The sequence below is a fragment of the Piliocolobus tephrosceles genome, chromosome 16, assembly GCF_002776525.5.
Source record: "Piliocolobus tephrosceles isolate RC106 chromosome 16, ASM277652v3, whole genome shotgun sequence".
In the NCBI taxonomy this organism is placed as follows: Eukaryota; Metazoa; Chordata; class Mammalia; order Primates; family Cercopithecidae; genus Piliocolobus; species Piliocolobus tephrosceles.
Window position 1 is genome coordinate 27,598,176 of NC_045449.1, and position 20,262 is coordinate 27,618,437.

The following is a 20,262-nucleotide window of genomic DNA, read 5'->3' on the forward strand; positions in this document are numbered from 1 at the left end:
AAATAAGAGCGACTCTCGATTCACTCTTTACCCTGGGCCAGGCAGTCCGATGCATCCCATCATTCCTAATACCACTCAGGATGCTGACAAGCAGCAGCCCCGTTTTACAGACCGAGGCACAGAAGCTGAAATAAGTTGCCCATAGCTAGTGAGTGGCAGAGGCAGGGTTTTAATGGGACAGTCCGTGGCGGAGCCGACTGGCTCCGCCGCCAGCCCCCCTGCGGAATCCGTCGGCGCTCGCCGCCTGGGACCGCCAGCTCGGGGCGGGGCGCCGGCAGGGACCCTCCGCGCCCCTCTCTGTCTGCCGCCCGGGCGGGCCTCCGCGGGGGCGCGAGGAAGGGGTGTTGGGTCGCCAGGGCCCGCCTCCCAGCTGCTCCGGCCGCCGGGGGGCCTGGCGGTGACGGCGGCGCCTGGCGGCGGGGATTTGGCGCGGGCCGGGGGCCGGGGCCCGGGCGCGGGGGCGCGGGGCTGGATTCCTAGGGCCGCGGCGCTTCCCGGCATGCTCCGCTGCAGGCCCGCGCCCGCGCCCGGACTTTGCCATCGGCGGGACTGTCGCGGGATGCGCCCCGGAGCCGCAGCCTGAGGTGGGTGAGCCCCGCCTGGCCGGGCGGGCCGCGGCGAGTGGGGGCGGGGGGCTCGGGGGACGCGGGGCCCGGCCCGGCTGCCTGGGAGAGGGGAGGCCGGCGTCGCAGCTTTGTTCTTGCCGCGGGGCCGCGCGCCCGAAGTTGGGCAAAGGAGTGGGAGCCGCGCCCAGTAGCGCTCCGGGGCCCGTGCGGCGCGTCCTGGGCGGGCTGGGGGTCCCTCCCTCCCACGGACAGAGTGGGCGTCCTGGGTGGACGAGCATGGGGAAGCGGGTAGGGTCTTGGGTCTGTTTTGTCCTTGTGGGTCCAGAACCGGAGGGTAAGGGGGAAAGTAAGGGAGAGAGAAAGAGACGGAGAGAAACAGGAAAACTCACTCTTCAAACACACAAAGAAACGCCACGCAGACAGACTGCAGGGAAGGACCGCGAACACACGCTCCGAGAAACACACTCAGCTCACACGCACTGAGAAGCACACTTAAGCCAGACAGGTCACACATAGAAGCACACTCAGAGAAACAGTTCACACACACTCAGAAACACACTCCGAGAAACACACTCAGCTCACACGCACTCAGAAGCACACTCAAGATAAACAGCTCACACACAGAAGCACACTCGGAGAAACATTCAGCTCACACACACTCAGAAACACCCTCTGAGAAACACACTCAGCTCACACCCACTCAGAAGCACACTCAAACAGCTCACACAAGCACATTCAGAAAACACTCAGAAACACACTCAGCCCAAACTCAGAAATACACTCCGAGAAACACACTCAGCTCACACACTCAGAAGCACACTCTGAGAAACACGCAGCTCACACACACAAAAACAGCTCGCGCACACTCAAACACAAACACTCGGAGAAACACACTCAGAAGCACACTCAGCTCACACACACCCAGAGAAACACGCTCAGAGAAACACAACGCACAGGAAGAGGGAGGAAACCAAGTGGGTGGTCTTGGAGGCCTGGGATGGGGGAGGGGAAGGAGAGATACTGAGAAGGGGGAGACGGGAGCAGCAGAGGGAAAGATGCATGGAGAGAGAAACAGAGATAAAGGCAGACGTAAGAGGAGGCAGAAAACACAGGCCAAAAGGAGGTGGATGAAAGGACAGTACAGAGAAACACACATCTAGAGAAATAGAGGCGACCCTGACAATTACCCCCTTCCCCCCACCCTACCTCTCACAAAATCAGAGATACACACAGATGAAGGAGGCAGATGCCAACCTTCTCATCTTTGTGGTCCAGCGAGCTCCAGGTGGGAGAGCAGCTCTGTGAGCCCTTTGAGAAAGGCCTCCTTGGCACTTTAAGCCAGGCACATCCCAACCTTGTCTACCTAGCAAAGTCCTGCGCATCCTTCAAAACCCAGCTCAAGCATCAGCACTCCTGTGGAAGTGTCAGTACCCAGAAAGTGTCATGCAAACACATTTACTCTCCTTTCTGTGTTCTTCTGCAGGAAGCACAGGCACATGGAGTTGAAGTGGTTTGTCACGTGTCTGCCTCTCCCACCAGCTTCTTAAGATCAGGGTCTCTGTCTTATCCGTCGCCAATCTCCATTGCATGATGCATAGTAGATGGTCAATAAATACTCAGTGAATGGTGACTGAGAGGGTTTGAGCCCTGCAATATACGGAGGATAGAATTAAGTGCAAATAGAGGAAAAGCACCATCCTGGTATTGTACCAGGACTCCTAAGTCAGTGTGTCCTTTTTTCACGTGGAGAAATTAAAGCCCAGAGAGGGGAGAATGCTTGAACAAAGAGAGGCAAGCAGGAGGCCTGCAATGAAGTAACAGTGAATATGTACTTCTGTGAGATGCCTTTGTTCTTCTGGCTTATGAGTTTAAAATAGGTGTGAAAGACCCCTGTTCTTCAGTTTCTTTCTCCAGAGGCAGCTACTGTTAATCAAGTTACGTGTGTGTTTGTGCGTATCTATGTGTTCATACCAAAAAAAATTCTGTGCACACACTAGTGTATACAAATGCATGGACTTCTTTCATTCTTCTTTTGTATACAAATAATTCTATGAGAAAAAGAAATAGATGTGAAAGAGTCTCCTGAGTGAAAACAGGCAAGAGGCAATGGACACTTTAATGCCAGTTCTAAGTTTCCAGTATTGAAACCGACAATTAGAACTCTTTTCAGAACCTTTACAGTCTTCTTTCTTCCTTGGTAAGGAAAAGTATAGTGAATGCCCATCTCAGTTTAAGTGGATGGCTTTCTGCCTCCTGACTGCATATTGGACAAATTCTGTAACCTCCCTGAACCTCAGTTTCCTCAACTGTAAAATGGGGTTGCTAATGTCCACTTCATAAGATTGTTGTTGGGAAAGTTTGAACAAAGTACCTGGTGCAGAGTAGATCCTCAGTAAATACAGTTTCATCTTTCCTCTTCTTTAATGGGTGTTCTTCTGTGCATGTGTTTATGGATGTGAAAACAACTGCTAGTTAAAATGTTTCTTTTTGTCTAGGGTTTAAAAAGCTATTTTAAGGCCAGGCGTGGTGTCTCATGCCTGTAATCCCAGCACTTTCGGAGGCCCGAGGCGGGTAGATCACTTGAGGTCAGGAGTTCAAGACTAGCCTGGTCAACATGGTGAAACACCATCTCTACTAAAAATACAAAAAATTAGCTGGGTGTGGTGGTGGGCACCTGTAATCCCAGCTACTTGGGAGGCTGAGGCAGGAGAATCGCTTGAACCCAGGAGGTGGAGGTTGTAGTGAGCCGAGATTGCGCTATTGTACTCCAGCCTGGGCGACAGAGCTAGACTCCATCTCAAAAAAAAAAAAAAAAAAGCTATCTTAGTCCAGTTGGGAGCAAATTCTTCTGATAAAGGAAAAGGCAAATTTAGGGCACAGCATAATATGTACCTTGGTTCTCTTTAGGCCCTCAGATCTCTGCAGGTGTCGTGGAGGAACCTGCCATCCTCTCCCCCAATTTGCCACTTCCAGCAGGTAAGACCCACCTATCCCACTCTCTTTCATGGCTTGTTGACCAGGTCTGATCTGACTTCATGTTCTCTCAAGCTTTATCCCATGAGGAGGATGTGAGCGGGACTGAGTCAGGAGTCCTCCGGAAGCATGGAGACCGTGGTGATTGTTGCCATAGGTGTGCTGGCCACCATCTTTCTGGCTTCGTTTGCAGCCTTGGTGCTGGTTTGCAGGCAGCGCTACTGCCGGCCGCGAGACCTGCTGCAGCGCTATGATTCTAAGTGAGTGAGCCCATGGAAGGCAAGGAGGACGGGTGGGCTCCAACTGAAGAAAAAGAGAGGAACACATAGTTCAGTGTTGGGCAACTCTAACTCAGCTTTTTGGTTCTAAAATGGTACCTGCAGGTGTCCTTCCCTATAAAGACCTCACAGTTTAAGAATGTTCCTTAAGCCTCCCAACATCCTGAGTCACCTCCTTCTCTGCTTCCTGAGCCAGGAAGAAAGTCACTGAATATGAACATGTTCACCTAGCATAAAAGCTCAGCCATCTGTCTCAAACTGGCCACCTCACTTAGCAGTTGGACCAGCCAAATCACTTTCCAGCCAGACCCAGAGGAACAGAAATCAGATGCCCACACTCTGCCCATACATCTAAGCAACAAACATTTGGTTTTGTGAAATCCCAACTTAGGACTGTCTCTCTCTTTGCACAGCAGATTTTTTTTTTTTTTTTTTTCCGAGGTGGAGTTTCGCTCTTACCTCCCAGGCTGGAGTGCGATGGTGCAATCTTGGCTCACTGCAGCCTCCGCTCCCCGGGTTCAAGTGATTCTCCTGCTCCAGCCTCCCATGTAGCTGGGATTACAGGCATGCACCACCATGCTCAGCTAATTTTTGTATTTTTAGTAGAGGTGGAGTTTCTCCATGTTGGCCAGGTTGGTCTTGAACTCCTGACTTCAGGTGATCTGCCCGCCTCAGCTTCCCAAAGTGCTGGGATTACAGGCATGAGCCACCATGCTCGGCCTGCCCAGCAGATTTATTTGTGATGCATTGTATGTGAAATATATTTTGTAAGCAGGATTTTATTTTCAATTTAGGGATGTTTTAATTGATAGACCCTGTAGGGTTAACCCTTAGTTTTTCTCATCCTTCTGTCTTAATCCTATCGGCATCTCTGTCAAGTGATTCATAATTTATAAATGCCCATTTATATGATCCAGGAAAGCTTTTCTATTGAACAGAATGCCATGGTATCTCATTTTCTAAAGTACCCTGTTATAAAATTTGAGGTGTTTTTACTTCTTTCACTTTTCCAGTGTTACTAGGAAAAGGCAGGGATATAGGGATGGACCAAAGTGGTTCACAAGAGTTATTCTGCAGACCAGGTAGGGAGCCCACGTAGGTTTGGGTAATAGGAACCACCGCCTCTCTATAAAATGTAGGATTAAAGGGAAAATATGTTATAGAAGGATATAATTTTGTCCTGAAGGGATATCCCTAACATCTTTGTAATCAGGTAGTTACACCCTACTCTTTCTGACTCCATTTGTGACTTATCTGACTCCATTTCACTTTGCTTTTGTTTTAGTGCCCCCGGCCTGCCTCCCCAACTCACTGTCTAGCCACGTGCCCTGCCCTGAACTGCAGCCCCACTAGGCTTAGGTTGGGACAAGTGGTCTCTGCTCTAGCTTATCGACTCCCTTCCTTCTTTTATGGTGTATGTGGGCCTCAGTGAGGAGAGGGTCAGCAGCAGTCACCCACCATGAAACCATTTGACGGGGGCCTTTTCTTCCAGGCCCATTGTGGACCTCATCGGTGCAATGGAGACCCAGTCTGAGCCCTCTGAGTTAGAACTGGATGACGTCGTTATCACCAACCCCCACATTGAGGCCATTCTGGAGAATGAAGACTGGATCGAAGATGCCTCGTAAGGCCATGGGAACTGTTTGCTTTTCCACGGCCCCCCGGGCTTCTGGCAAATGGTGCCCTTTGCTGGCGTCCTTTGCCAGAGTACTTAGCTGGCATTCAAGAACAGTCACTCTGTTACTTGCTGCTCTTTCCTGTGCCTTTAGTGTGGGGGGAAATCAGAATATGACTTGAAAGTGTTTGTCCTTTTCTTCTCTGCCCACATTTTGTAGACCTGAACACTGCGGCCTATAGATGTGTGGCAAAGGTTGTTATAAAGTCACCCTGGTGTGCTTGGGTTATCCTTGAGGTGCCCATAAATTTGGCTCAGGCTCCAGAGATGCAGCTTTTTTCTTTAGGATCTCAGGGATCTCTCCATCCAACAGGGCCCCCTACATTTTGAGAAGTGGCTGCTACTTCATTGCCTTATCCATTTAGCCATCCATTCCCTGGGCACATGTTTATGGGGCATTATGTTCAGGGTATTGGGTCAGGTGCTGCAGATACTGAAACAGTTGAGAAGACAGTTATAGTCAGTATCACAGAAACTGTAAGAGATCCCTGCATACAGTGCAGTAGGCACATGGAGAAGGCAGTGTCTAGGTTTGCCTGGGTTGGGGCGGTTGAGCTGGATCTCACGGAATATTATCACAGAGGAGGTGCCTTTTGACTTGGGTCTTGAAAGATGAGGAGGAGTTCCCCAGGTTGAGCACAGGGGAAGGACACATTGGGCAGAGGGAACAGTCTACCAGAAACTTGAGAGTTATAATAAAGCATGACTCACTAGGCACACAGTGGAGCTTGCTGGAAGAGTAGATTGGGTGCAGGGAGGGGAAGGGAGGGGAGGTGCTCCCTCGTTTAACTCATGGGCTGGTCCATTTTGACACTGAGGCATTCCCACTCTCAGTGGTTGGTATTTGGCTGTGCCCACTGGTCAGGGCGAGTTGAAGTGCAAGGGTGGGAGCTGGAGGGTGGTGAGCCCCTCCAGATGAGCACTGATGACTTCTTCTTGTTTTCCTAGGGGTCTCATGTCCCACTGCATTGCCATCTTGAAGGTAAACCTCTCTCATTTCTCTGTGGGATAAAGGGGAGTCGAAAAGCACCGCTGTGCGTGGACGGAGTAGAACAGGACCTTAGAAAGGGCACTGACCCCTCGCAAGAGGCCTTTCCTTAACTTGACACTTGGAATTTTTGTGATTTCCTTCCTTTCCTGCCTGGACTGGCTGTTTACAGAATCTCAAGGCTGTTTCAAAGGCTTTATTTCATCTGGTTCTCTTAATTCAATGACCTGCGGGAAAGACAGCCTAGGTACACAGCCACCATTTCACCCCTTATGGAGAAAGCTGTGTGTGCCTGAGACCATGTAGCTGCCAAGAGAAATGGGGTTTCCCTGCTTCCCCCTGCACACTTTTTTTCACTAACAGAGAGTTCAGGCCTGTACAGTGAGTTTCTTTCTGTATTTGGATTTCTACTGTGACTACAAAGTCATCACTAGCCCTCTTTGGCTGTGACCATAGTCAGCCAGATGGGACAATCAGTGTTAAAAAACCAAAGCAGGCATACTTCAATCTGAAGGCAGAGGATTTTTTCTTTGAGTGCCTGGAATCTTTGAAAAATTGCATCCAATTTGCATTTTGGGTGATTTTATGGTTTTAGCATTTGTTTTCATTTCTTGTCTGTTAATATCCTACCTAATAGAATAATAGCTATACTGAAATATTCGGCCAGTTGCAAATATCAGGTTTTTGTTTTTTTTTACATCAGTAACCTGGGTAATCACACATTTACCTCTTTGACTAGTAAATATTCAAGATTTCAAAAGAGACAACTTTGTCTTTTCTTTAGTGACATTCAGTAGAAGACACTATTAATAAAATGTTCTTTACCCCACTTCTTCTTTGGCTGTCTCTCTCAGGGGATGGATAAATGCCTACTAGGAAGTTATTATCTCAGAGTCCAGGTTTAGTTAATTCCGAGAGGCTCTTTGGATATACAAATATGGCTGTAGATATAAATATGGTTATTGATAGAGCTAGTTAGGCGTAATGACTAGAGGATAATGCTATACTACATTTCCCTTCTCCCAGCCAAGATGTGTCCTGGGCCTCGGTTTTGTCTCCTGTTCTTATCTATTAGGAGGATAAATGGCATCTGTGGTGTGAGATGAATCAGCTGGAGGGAGTCGTGTTGAATTGGAATCAGTGTCTACCCGGGGAACCTCAGATCAAAGGAGAGGGCTTCTAAGTCCCCTCTTGGGATCTTAAGACACTTTTGCTAGGTCACCCGCCCTTGAGTCTCTGTGGTGGGAGCTGGGAGAGGGGTCTGGGCTAACTCCCGGGTGGACCTTTGGGCTTCTTTCTGCTCTCTACTGTCCAGTTCCAAGTATAGGTCAGGTAGAGGTGCTTTCTTGCCATGGATAGAGACGCACCCATGTTGGTTGGTTCTAGCATGGGGAGGCCTGGAAAGGGGAAGCAAGCTCTGGGGTGGCCAGCTCTGTGGGTGGACAATGAGGAAGACTGTATGTCAGTCTTGCCTTTTCCCTGCTTTTCCTAAGGTCTTTTCATCATCAGCTTGACAAACATGCTAATATATTACCTGAGACCATTGTTGAAATAAGTGCTGTTCTTGGAGCATGTGCTCAAAGGGAACAATGCCCCTTTGTTCAGCCCCATTCCTGAGGGTGCCCTGCTGGAGATATTTATTCTTGTGCAAGTCTAAACCATGAGATGAAGGAATAGAAAAAGAAAGTAGCTTTTTCCCCTAAGCGAGAAGGTGAAATTGGAGCACATGATTTTTCTCAGACAGATTATTTCAGCTTAGGCTTCCCAGAGCCCACACCCTGCCCTTGATCTGTGGCTCCCACCCCAGGTCCTCTCCCAGCCATGCCCTTGCCTTTTGCCACTTCCCACCCGTTTCCTCTCATCTCTGTACTTTTCACATCTGGCCATTAGGTTGGGCCAGCTGCAGTGGGACTCATGGCAGGGCTGATTTGTCTTGAGGGGTGGTGGTGAGGCCCTGAGTGGAGCCAGGTCAGCCCTCATCTCTCTTCTCCCTGCCGCATTAGATTTGTCACACTCTGACAGAGAAGCTTGTTGCCATGACGATGGGCTCTGGGGCCAAGATGAAGACTTCAGCCAGTGTCAGCGACATCATTGTGGTGGCCAAGCGGATCAGCCCCAGGTGAGCGATTGGCGGCCTCGAGGTCCCCACACTCCATGAGGGAAGAGAGGGGCTGGATGCTGGGGTAGCCGCAGAGCTGGGCTCTTCTTTAAAATAGTGCAGAGGCAACTTCAGCTATTTGTTTCCCACACATTTTCAGAATGACCAGGAGGGTTTAGATATCGAGACTTCCCAGCTAAGTTGTGCTCCCACCATCCTCACCTGCAGCATGACCCGTCTGAGAGGGCTTTGAGGAAGCTCCAGCAGGTGCCTAGTCCTGACCCTGTCCTAGACTCTGCCTTGCATAGCCCGTGGTGGCCCCTCTTTCCCAGCCACACACCAGCTCCCCTTGCCACACCTTCCTCCCAGGCCAGCATTTCACACAGACGCCCACACCCCTGTCTCTGCCTGAATCTGTATTGGAGACTAGCTTGGGGGACCCACTCCGGCTATGCCCACTGCTCCATCCCTGGCCCAGGTCAGCAGCCTCCAGCACTGGGTGGGAGCTGAAGCCATATGGCATTCAACCTCCCAAATTCCAGGCTGACTGCGAAATCCCGTGTGGGAGGCAACCAGCAGGATTGCAGTCAACAGCTACACCCCCTCATTTGGGCTTGATTTCCTGAAGAAAAATAAAGCCCTTTTCTTAGAGCCAAGGGCTGTACTAAGTTTGTGCTGCCACCTGGTGGCTGGTATGCTGACATGCCAAAGCAGAGGGTTTTCCCCGCCAGCCACCTGGCCCACCCGGGAGGGCACTTCTGTGTGCCTGGTGAAACAATGGCACTGCTGTAAGTTCCAGGGACCCACACGTTCCTTGTTGCCATGGCCCCGGGTAAATCACGAGGAACCAGCCCTTTCTCTGCCTCAAGATTAACCAAATAAAAACGACCAGTTTCCTGAGTCGCCACGTGAGTTCCTTTGAGGGAAGACACGACCTGGTCAGCTTGAACTCGGTTCAGGCAGTTCGTGAGTTGAGAGAGTGGGAGGGAGATAATCCAGGGAGGGACTCAGCCCAGAACAGTTCCCGGCTTTCTCTGGAGTTGCTCCAGTGGGGTGTAGCTACATGGTCAGCTCCTGGCTTTATAAGAACCCACGTCCCAGGCTCGGGGTGGGCACTGCGCATTCCTTCCCCATTATTTGTTTTTATTTATTTATTTTTGAGATGAAATCTCGCTCTGTCACCCAGGCTGGAGTGCGGTGGTGTGATCTTGGCTCACTGCAACCCCAACCTCCTGGGTTCAAGAGATTCTCCTGCCTCAGCCCCCTGAGTAGCTGGGACTATAGGCACGTGCTGCCTTGCCCAGCTAATTTTTGTGTTTTTAGTAGAGATGGGGTTTCACCATGTTGGCCAGGCTGATCTCGAACTCCTGACCTCAGGTGATCCACCCACCTCGGCCTCCCAAAGTGCTGGAATTATAGGCGTGAGCCACCACACCCAGCCTCCTTCCCCATTAGTTTCAAATATTCTGCACTGTGGTATCCACTAGACCCTTCATCATGCTTTTTGTGCCTTCTAAGAGCCACTTGGGGGCCAGGCAGATTCCTGTGATACGGGTTACAAGGCAGCACTTTCAGGAGGTTGAGGTTTCTGTGTGAGCCTGGGTGAGTAGGATCAGTACTGGTCCTAAGGTGAGGGTGTGGCATTGTCCAAAGAGTGGACCAGCCCTGGTGCTCACAGGCCCGTCCTAAAGAGCACCTTGGACTACTTCTAGAATGCTCTGTGCCATAATTCAGCCAGGGTCTTCGCTTTGTCCTTTTGCCCTCACATTTCTTTCTCCTTCTGGCCATGTTCTGTCCCCATTGTTTTTCCTGCTCCATTTATCCCACACAGTGTGTTGATGGCCTGTTAGTCTCGAGGTGGTGGCTTTAGCACTAGAGAAAGGGACTGGCTGAGACAGGCACCGAGGGTGACCGTGTCTCTGCATGTTCTTACCAGCCCCACAGCCCTGAATAAGAGTGTTTGAGGCCATCTTTTTTCAAGTGCTTTTAGAAATCAAACAATATATCTTTATTTTTTCTTCCTGTTGAGTGTTCATGAGCAAAGATTTGAAACAAAACCTCGTACCACGCAAATCAGAATGGAGTGTAGTTCTGAACTTGATTTAAAAAAATTAACCACAAGGTAGAAGAAATCTAGTAGAGCAGTGTGAAGCCAAATGAAACTCATGGCCTTCTTTTTCCATGTCTTACATACCTTTAGCTTTGTTTTTTTTTTTTTTTCCTGAATACAAGAGTAATTCATGCTTCTAAAAATTTAAAATACCGCAGACATAGATGACCTGGAAAGTCTACTCCCTCCCAATTGTAGGAAGTAACCACTATTAAGTGGTGAGTGTTCTTCCAGATTCTTCCCAATCCCACATTTCAGAGCTTTTGCTTATCTATTTTTATGCAAATGACAGATCGAGCATTACATATTATTTGGCAATTTGCCTTTTTAATATAGTAGTAATCTTGAACATCATTCCATATGTATGACTGTATTTTTAAAAACCATTGGCACTGAAACAAAAGTGGAAAACAAAATAGTCTATACAAAGACTGAACCTGAAGTCTTTGTGCCTCAGTGTCTGAGAATGCAGAAGCAATTGGATAAAGAACCATTAAAGACCGGGTCTGGAATATCAAAAAAGAAGAATTGGAATAAAGATAGAAAGGAAGGAAGGGGCCTGGTGTGGTGGCTCATGCACCTGTAATCCCAGCACTATGGAATGCTGAGGTGGGCAGATCGCCTGAGGTCAGGAGTTCAAGGCCAGCATGGCCAACATGGTGAAACCCCGTCTCTACTAAAAATACAAAATTTAGCCGGGCACGGTGGTGCACGCCTGTAATCCCAGCTGCTTGGGAAGCTGAGGCAGGAGAATCACTTGAGCCCGGGAGGTGGAGGTTGCAGTGAGCTGAGATAGTACCACTGCACTCCAGCCTGGGTGACAAAGCGAGACTCCATCTCAGAAAAAAAAAAGAAGGAGAAAAGGAGATCAAGAAAGTGAAGTACTGAACACTTTTTGCCTCCGGTCAGGGTGGATGATGTTGTGAAGTCGATGTACCCTCCGTTGGACCCCAAGCTCCTGGACGCACGGTGAGAGCGGTGGTGGGTGCACGTTTGGTTTGTCAGGCAGAGGTCCACAACCGTTTTATCAGATCTGTGAGGCTGGCTGACTGGCTTGTGTAGGGAGGGTGGCTTTGCGGACTCCTTAGGCTGCCCGGGCCTTGGGTGCCATTTACTTCAGTGAGCGGCTCCTGACTGGGTGATAGAGGCCAGTCCTCTCCTGAAACCCAAGAGAAGAAAGAGCCAGTCTTAGATTTTAAATTGTTATGATTAGACATCCGGCCATGTTACATGCTAACTGTAACATTTCCTCTTGCCCCCTCTGATTTTTGGACCCCAGAAGCAGATGTGCCTTAGCTGTGAGTGCCGCCCAGTGGGGCGGTGGGGCAGTGGTTCCCAGCGCAGTGAGAATGGAGGTGACAGGTCAGCCACGGCTGTGCTCACCTGCCACCAGATGTGCACATACACAGAGTGTACTTAGCCATATGAAATTGTTATGTTCCTGTACCAGATGCATCCCATTTAAGAAAGAAAGATTCTTTTCTGCCTTGGATTTATATGACTGTTTCATACACATGTAACAGTTGCCAGATGGGCAATGGGTCACAGCGCTTCAACTTTGGTTTCTCTGCCCTACTCCTACTGCTGCCCAGCTTTGTCCATGGGTTAATAACCTGTAACGTATTCTCAAATGCATCATGGTACTATATAAAAGGTATTCTACAGTGAATTTTTGAGCACTGAAAAATCTACTCCTCACTTTGGTTTTCAATTACATTTTTTGTTTTTTTTTTGAGTTGGATAAACCAGCCGTGGGCCTTACCGATTTGTAATCAGTAAGGAATGTTTAAGTGAGGGTGTGTCTGTGCTGCGTTTAAGTGGGCAGCAGTTGGGGAATGTGCTCATCTGAGTGACCATATCTGAACTGTTTCACAAAGCGCTCTTTGGGGAGATGTTAGTAGGTGTGCTGCAGAAAATGGCTTCCACAGTCTTAAATAAGCTTGTGAGAGATAGCCTGTTATATTCTCCTTGGAGCTTTATCAGGTACATCTCAGAAGGCTCTGAGGCGGGCTTCAGTTAACCTTGTTTAACCCAGCCATCTCCAAATTTATTTGAGCATGGAACCAACTTTAAATTGCATACCTACCAACATCCTAGGGAAGGGTGTGCAGTTTGGGGAATACTAGTCAAAAAGTCTATTTGGGCTTTTGTGCAAAGTCCCTCGTTTCCTAGGAAACCTGACCCTATTTTTTTTTCCCTAGGACAACTGCCCTGCTCCTGTCTGTCAGTCATCTGGTGCTGGTGACAAGGAATGCCTGCCATCTGACGGGAGGCTTGGACTGGATTGACCAGTCTCTGTCGGCTGCTGAGGAGCATTTGGAAGTCCTCCGAGAAGCAGCCCTAGCTTCTGAGCCAGAGAAAGGCCTCCCAGGCCCTGAAGGCTTCCTGCAGGAGCAGTCTGCAATTTAGTGCCTACAGGCCAGCAGCTAGCCATGAAGGCCCCTGCTGCCATTCCTGGGCGGCTCAGCTTAGCCTTCCACTTTTTCCTGTAGAGTTAGTTGTTCTCCATGGCTCAAGAGTTCACCTGTGTGTGCATAGTAAAGCAGGAGATCTGCGTTAGTTTATGCCTCTGTTGCAGTTGCAAACTGTGGCTGGTGAGTGGCAGTCTAATACTACAGTTAGGGGAGATGCCATTCACTCTCTGCACAGAGGAGCATTGGAAACTGGTGGACTGTCAGCTTTATTTAGCTCAGCTAGTATTTTCAAGAAAATGGAGCCAGTGTCTTAAGAAATCAAGAGGTTTCACATTAAAATTAGAATTTCTGGCCTCTCTCAATCAGCCAGAATGTGTGGCAATTCTGATCTGCATTTTCAGAAGAGGACAATCAATTGAAACTAAGTAGGGGTTGCTTCTTTTGGCAAGACTTGTACTCTCATCTGGCCTGTTTCATTTATTTGTATTATCTGCCTGGTCCCTGAGGCGTCTAAGTCTCTCCTCCCCCTTACAGGTTTGGGTTTGAAACTGAGGAACTACAAAGCTGATGATTTCTTTTTTATCATTATGCCTGCAATTTTACCTAGCTACCACTAGGTGAATAGTAAATTTATACTTAATGTTTCCCTCAAGTGTGTAGTTATTGAGTCCAATTCATATGGATGGTGTATTGTGGGACATACTTAGATGGAAGGAGAGAGCCTGAGAATCCTGAAGATGATTTCTGTGTATGCCTCAAAGTAAGATATTTAGGCTGGGTGTGGTGGCTCACACCTGTAATTCTCACACTTTGGGAGGCTAAGTTGGGTGGATTGCTTGAGCCCAGGAATTTGAGACCAGCCTGGGCAACATGGTGAAACCTCATCTCTACAGAAACTACAAAAATTAGCTGGACATGGTGACACATGCAGCTACTTGGTAGGCTGAGGTGGGAGGATTGCTTGAGCCCAGGAGGTGAAGGTTGCAGTGAGCCCTGATTGTGCCACTGCATTCCAGCCTGGGCGACAGAGTGAGACCCTGTCTCCAAAACATACATATATATATAATATATTTAAAGACCTCTTGAAGTTCAGGCAGAAGTGAAGATACCAGTATGAAGTAGTTTCCACATTAACAATAGCAATGACATGAAGGATGTGTTCCCCCTTTCTTCTGATATTAATAATCTGTTCATTTTGCAAACATTGAGACGAGGGGCATTTTTATGACTTAAAACTTTACTATGACCCAGAATCACAATTATATAATTTGGATACATACCCAGATGGCATAATTTCTATCATAAGCCTGTAGGAAAAGCTTGAAGTTCTTCACTTCTCAGGTTCTCAGAGCCAGCTTGCTCTTGGGAGAGGAACCTGGTGTAGGGGCTGCCCAGGTTCATAGCCTATGCTGTCAAGCATGTTTGGAGTTACATATCTGTTCCCATGTCAGTTTCTCTAACTGAAGTCAGGAAATTCCTCAGCTGGATTCTAGGAAACCAGGAACCCATATTCCCAAATGCAAGATTGGGGCCTGGTTTGTCTTTCAATTTGGGCACATTTCATTCTCTCCAGGAAAATGGGCCATTTCCATCCTGCACAATGTACACCAAATCACAGCTGGGATATGGAGTCAGGAGAGGGAAGCTGGAGCTCAACTCTTATGGACTAAAGGATGGATTCTGGATGGGTTCCAGGGGACACCTTATTGGATTGGTGGCTTCCACCAACCCTAAAAACGTTAAGTGGTGAACTTTCCTGTCCTGTCAAGCTGTGAATGGGGAATGTATACAAAGTCACTTTGACTTTTCTATTTGAGGCCTCCACAGTAAACATCCAGAGTCCTCCTATTTTCTTTTTACCTCCCTTTCAGAGCCCGTTTTTGTGATTAGACTGGAAAGCAATTCATGCTAAGTTTGCAATGGCTGCCACAGTTGTAAGTGTCCCCTGCATTTTAGCCTGCATTGGAGCCCTAAGCCACAGAGAAGCAGTTCTGAATTAGTATCTCAAATACCATCCACCTGGTATGGGTCTGTGGGGTGGAGAGCTTTCCCAGCACCCGTAAAGCAATGCCCAATGTCAATTACCTTCTCTAAGTCCTGGCAAGTCCTGGCACACCGGCTTTCTGGATCCCTTAGTTGCTACCCTTTCTGTTGTGAGGAGAGGTTGCCAAAGATATTGGAGGTGTCTGCTGGATGTAGGATTTCCGATTCCACTGCTGTGTAGTTTTTCTTTCTAGTGCTGTACAAGAAGCCTCTGGATAAATTTGGTGTTGGTGGCTGATGGTTGAGGTAGAAGCAGTCATGGGGTAGGAGGCAATGCCACTCCCCTAGGCCCTTTGGGAGTTGGCTGAAGTTACTTCCTCCCTTGGAAGGGGCTGGTTAGTGAGTGCCAAGGATCTCAGGACTGTCTCTGTGCCAGATGTGGTTTCCCAGGCAACAGACACCTTCCTAAGTCCCTAGTTCACTAGCGTCTATATAGATGGTAGTAGAGCCTTCCTTCCATGTCTCCCTTCCCCTGGCCTGGAGTAGGAGCATTAGACTCAAATTCTGATGAAAAAGAAATTACCTGGCATAGGAATTCAATATGAAGAGAACAAGATATTTGAAGTCAGACAGAATTAGGTTTGAATTTGGGCTCTGTGACTTAGTGTGAGCTTGGTCAGGTTCTTAACATTCTGGTCCTTAGCATTCCCATCTGTATGATCAAGGCTATTGTCGTTGGGTTGGTATGCCAGTCAAGCGAAGTGGTATGTGTGAGCTGCCCAACTGTGGGCCTGGTTCTGATTAGTCAATGTTAACCCTTCTTTCTCCACAGCTTCCCGTTCTTTGATGCTGCTGACCCAGATGGCGTCACCTCAGTTACCATGGCTTGGTCCAAGCAGCGACTTCTGTTCATGGGCTCTGGAATTGAGTGGCCAAAAATCTGAAATCCCTTCAGTAGGGAGAGTAGCCTTGTCCCTGCCCTGCTACAAGTCTGTTTATATGGAGACATACAAAGCCATGGGCCTCTTATCAACATTCAAAGGGTTGATTGTGCAAGCTCACATTCCTCCAGAGCAACTCCCCCAGCTTGTGAGATCTCCGAGAGGGAACACGGGTTCCTGGCATCCAACTTCCCCTGGTGCTCCCCCTGACCTGCCTCATGCCGGGAGTTCCCTCTCTTCAGAGACCCTGTATGCCCACACGAGTGGACTTTTAGAAAATGGCCTACAGTTCAAAGGCCCTGCATTGCTTTATGGCCTTGGAAATGTGGGGAAAATGTCAGATGAAGAATTTCTATCCTCCTCACTTCCTCCCTGTCTCCCATAAATGCATACCGAGAGCTTACTGTGAAGGAGGGGTTGTGCTAGATGCTGGAGCTATGGAACAAAAGGCACAATCCCTGCCCTTAAGGAGCAATAGAGAAATGAGCAGCTGCTGGAGCCATGGCTGTAGCCAGTGCTGTGTTGGAGGGGACTGCAAGAGGGGCCGTGGGCACACAGAGCAGGGACAGGGCAGGGGGGCAGTTGAAATAGGAAAGAACTGCTGCCTGAATGGAGACTTGATAAAGAAGAAGTCAGGCATCAGAACAGAAAATGGTCCCAGCTACTCAGGTGGCGGAGGCGGGAGGATGGCTTGAGCCCAGGTGGGGCGGAGGCTGCAGTGAATCTGATAGAGCCACTGCACTCTAGCTTGGGCGACATAGCAAGACCCCGTTTCAAAACACACACATGTACACACACATAGAAAGTGCCGGGGGAAGTAATATGGTTGTGTTGTGTTTGTTCTGGTGGGTCTTACTGTGTTTCTATGAGAAAGGCTGATGAGCAATTTTGAGAATTTGAGGCAAAACTGGTTCTTCCTATTTCATCCTATTTGTATTTTTATTATCCCAATTTTTCAGGTAAGGAGACCAAAGCAAAAAGATGAGTAACCCTCCTGGAGTCTCACAATTAATATGAATCAGAGCAGGATCTTCAGCTCCCCAACTTGTGTTTTTCACTGGCACATCTTCCTGCCTGGGTGCAGCAGGTGGGAAATCCATCATGGAAAGGAAAGAACAGACGTGAGAGTCATTCCATTCTCTTCTAGTTCAAATCTTTTTTGTGGAAAAAAAAAAAAAAAAAAAAAAAAAAAAAGGTAGTTGTGACCCGTGAATTAATTTCATGGCTTACAATCCACAGGATGATAGAACATAGGTACTAAAATGAGGGCTGGGGCATGGCTGAGGTATTTCCTCTCCTTCCAAAATGACTTAATTTTATCTATTTAAAATAAAATCTGCATTTACCAGAATAGCGGCAAAAATTTATGGTACAGAATAGAATAATTGATTTATTACATGATTGATTAGTTCAAGAGTCATCTGTTGAGGATCTGCACTGGATTAGGCCCAGAGATGCAGGAATGAATAAAAAGATAATGTCTCTCTTGAGGCACATATAATCTAAGGTGGAAAGAAAACCATAAAGAGTCATTTTCAATACAGTGTGGTAAGGGCTAAGGCAGGGAATGTGTGTGTGATGACAGCACAGATCAGGGCCACCAAACCCAGGTCATGAGAGTTTCCTAAAGGTGGTAACATCTCAGAATTGTCTGTCAAGGAGGAGGAGGTGTTAGGAGAAGACAGGGTGGGGTTGGGGAAGGCGGAAGTGGAAGACAGAGCATCCAGGCAGTGCCGTCTGTGCAGACATGACATTCCATGCTATGCTCAGGACATGTCAGCTGGTTCAGTAACTGCAAGTCTCAGGTGGGAGGTGGGGCATGGTGGGAGGTGAGCCTGGAGAAGAAGGTGAGGATGAAACTCTGGAGAGTCTCATAGGCCTTGCTGAGGTCTTTGGACTTTTTCTCTAGGTCGTAGGGGGCAATAGAAAGTTGAAAATTGCTTTCTTATTTTTCCTAGGACACTAGCAATTAATCACTGCACCCTCACCAGCCTTTAATGTTTTCCTAATTTGATAGGTGAACAATGTCTTAGCATTGTGTTAATTTGCATTTCCGTGACTACTGGTGCAGTTAGACATTTTTTTCATGTGTTTATTAGCTATTTGTACATATTCATGACTGTTTGCCCATTTTTCTACTGGGATTTTAGTATTATTCTTACTGACTTAAATGAGCTCTTTATATATTAAACATAACAACCCTTTGCCATATTTATTGCATATATTTTTCCCCAGCCTTGTCATTTGCTTTTTAGTTTTGTTTACAATGGTTTCTGATGTCCAGAAGTTTCCAATTTGGTGTAGTCAAATTTATTGATTTTCTTTTCATTAGTGTTTTCTTCCATTGCTTTTATACTGTCTTATCCAGAGATAAAATAAATATCATAGAAATATTTGAAACAGTGGAGTGTCCTGGATGGATAATTAATAAAAATATTCACATGTTAGGTGTAGTGGCAGAAAAATCCAGCAGGGTATAAAAAAACCCAAACCTTCCTTTATCCACCCAAAACCCAGCTCAAGGTTAAAGGTAGGAACAGTCACAGGTCAAAGAAATAGACAAGAATGATGAGAAGAGGAAGGAAAACCTTGAAGGACGAGTAGGAGCTGGTTAGGCATACAGGGTGTGTGGGAGTAGCACAGAAAGGAAGCTGCATGTCCCAAGGTAGAGGCTGAAGAAACAAGCGTGTCTGAGTGCCAGGGACACAGGGCAGAGAAAAGCCACACAATTTCTGCTCTAATGAGATTGTAGTCTGGTGAGGGAAGACACATTAAACAAATGTTGCATAAATAAATGTAAAATGAAAACTTTTAAAAGTGTTGTAAGAAAAGAATTTGAGTCTTATGAGAGAGTATAAGGGAAACTGATCTATCTAGATGCCAAGGAAGGCTTCCATTAAGAGGATCTTTGATCTACTATCTGGAGGATAAGTAGAAGTCCATAGGTAGAGAAGTGGGTGTACAAGGAACTGTACGTGCAAAGGCCCTTTGGCAGAAGGACAAGAACTGAGACCAGGCCAGTGTGACTGGAGAGCAGACGGGGAAGAAGGTCAGGTGAAAATGGGGGAGGGGTCAAATCATGCGAGACCTTGCAGGCCATGTGAAGGACTTTGGTCTTTCTCTGAAGAGTGATGAGAACCCATTCAAATGGTTTATTCAAATCTGGTGGGGTTTGATTAGAGGTGGAGACATAATCAGATTTGTATTTTGAGAACATCCTTTTGCCTTCAGCATAGAGAACCAATAGAAGGCTGGAGTAGATAGGAGATGCCTGATGCTTCTGCAGCAGTCTAGGTGAGAGATGATGGTAGCTTGATCTAAGCAGGGAGAGGAAGATGGAGAGGGGAGTGGACACATTTGAGAGATGTGTAGGAAGTAAAATAAATAGAACTTGGGTGGATTGAATATGGGACAGTGATGCAAGATAATAGTGTGCCAAGAAAGACTCCTACGTTTAAAGTTTGCACACCTATATGGGGGTGACAGTTTGGGGCTAAGGGCCACTGTTACAGGAAGCACCAGAAGAGGATCAGGTTTGGGGACGAGTTTAAAGTCATCCATTTTGGACTTGAAGAGTTTGCGGTGCATTCGAGATATCTGAGTCGAGTTAGATATATAATGGTTGGAGCCCAGAGAAAACTGGGCTGAAGGCTTTTCGTAAGTTATTATGAGAGTTTTGGCCATGGGTGCAATCCTAGGGAAAAAGTGTGGAGTGAAAATTGCAGAGGGGTGTGAGAAACTCTAACATCACATATGATATTGGGCCAGTTCAAAGCTCTGCACAGTTATGTTGATGGTTAAATGAAATTGCATATGCCCAGTTCCTGGCACACAGTAGGCACTCAGTAAATATTAAACATATCTCCTTTTTCTCCTTTGTTTCTCTGCTCCCTTTATTCTATTTCTCTCTCTTTTCTGGCTCTGTGTATTGCAACCAGAGACTCAAGGTGACTTCTTCCAACTTCCCCAGGGTACCTAGTGCACGAACCTGGCATGCATTGCTCTCCTCCAAGACCCAGCCTAGGAGAGCCTACCTCTCGAGAGAGCTGTCTCAGGCTGAAGTAAGGGTACTTTGGGCCTTTGGTTACCAATGATCAGTGCTTAGAGAGCCAGTTTTTTTTTTTCCCTCCTTCCTCTGTCCCTCCCTCCCTCCCTCCCTCCCTCCCTCCTTCCTTCCTTCCTTCCTTCCTTCCTTCCTTCCTTCCTTCCTTCCTTCCTTCCTTCCTTCCTTCCTCT

General features: G+C 47.6%; 1 protein-coding gene across 1 annotated transcript; it reads left to right on the plus strand.

The window, feature by feature from the left end:
• The first annotated feature begins 404 nt into the window (after positions 1-404).
• Positions 405-13,754, plus strand: TMEM98 (transmembrane protein 98). Its single transcript, XM_023182892.2, has 8 exons — positions 405-584; positions 3,474-3,542; positions 3,615-3,799; positions 5,310-5,441; positions 6,441-6,474; positions 8,484-8,599; positions 11,598-11,657; positions 12,890-13,754. The coding sequence occupies exons 3-8, from the start codon at positions 3,669-3,671 to the stop codon at positions 13,095-13,097; spliced, it is 681 nt and encodes a 226-aa protein (XP_023038660.1). The 5' UTR covers positions 405-584; positions 3,474-3,542; positions 3,615-3,668; the 3' UTR covers positions 13,098-13,754.
• Positions 13,755-20,262: the final 6,508 nt, after the last annotated feature.

Coding starts and splice junctions, on each gene's coding strand:
- TMEM98 (XM_023182892.2), top strand. CDS start 3,669: ATGGAGACCGTGGTGATTGTTGCCATAGGTGTGCTGGCCACCATCTTT. Junction 3,800..5,309: donor CTGCAGCGCTATGATTCTAA/GTGAGTGAGCCC, acceptor CTTTTCTTCCAG/GCCCATTGTGGACCTCATCG. Junction 5,442..6,440: donor GACTGGATCGAAGATGCCTC/GTAAGGCCATGG, acceptor TTGTTTTCCTAG/GGGTCTCATGTCCCACTGCA.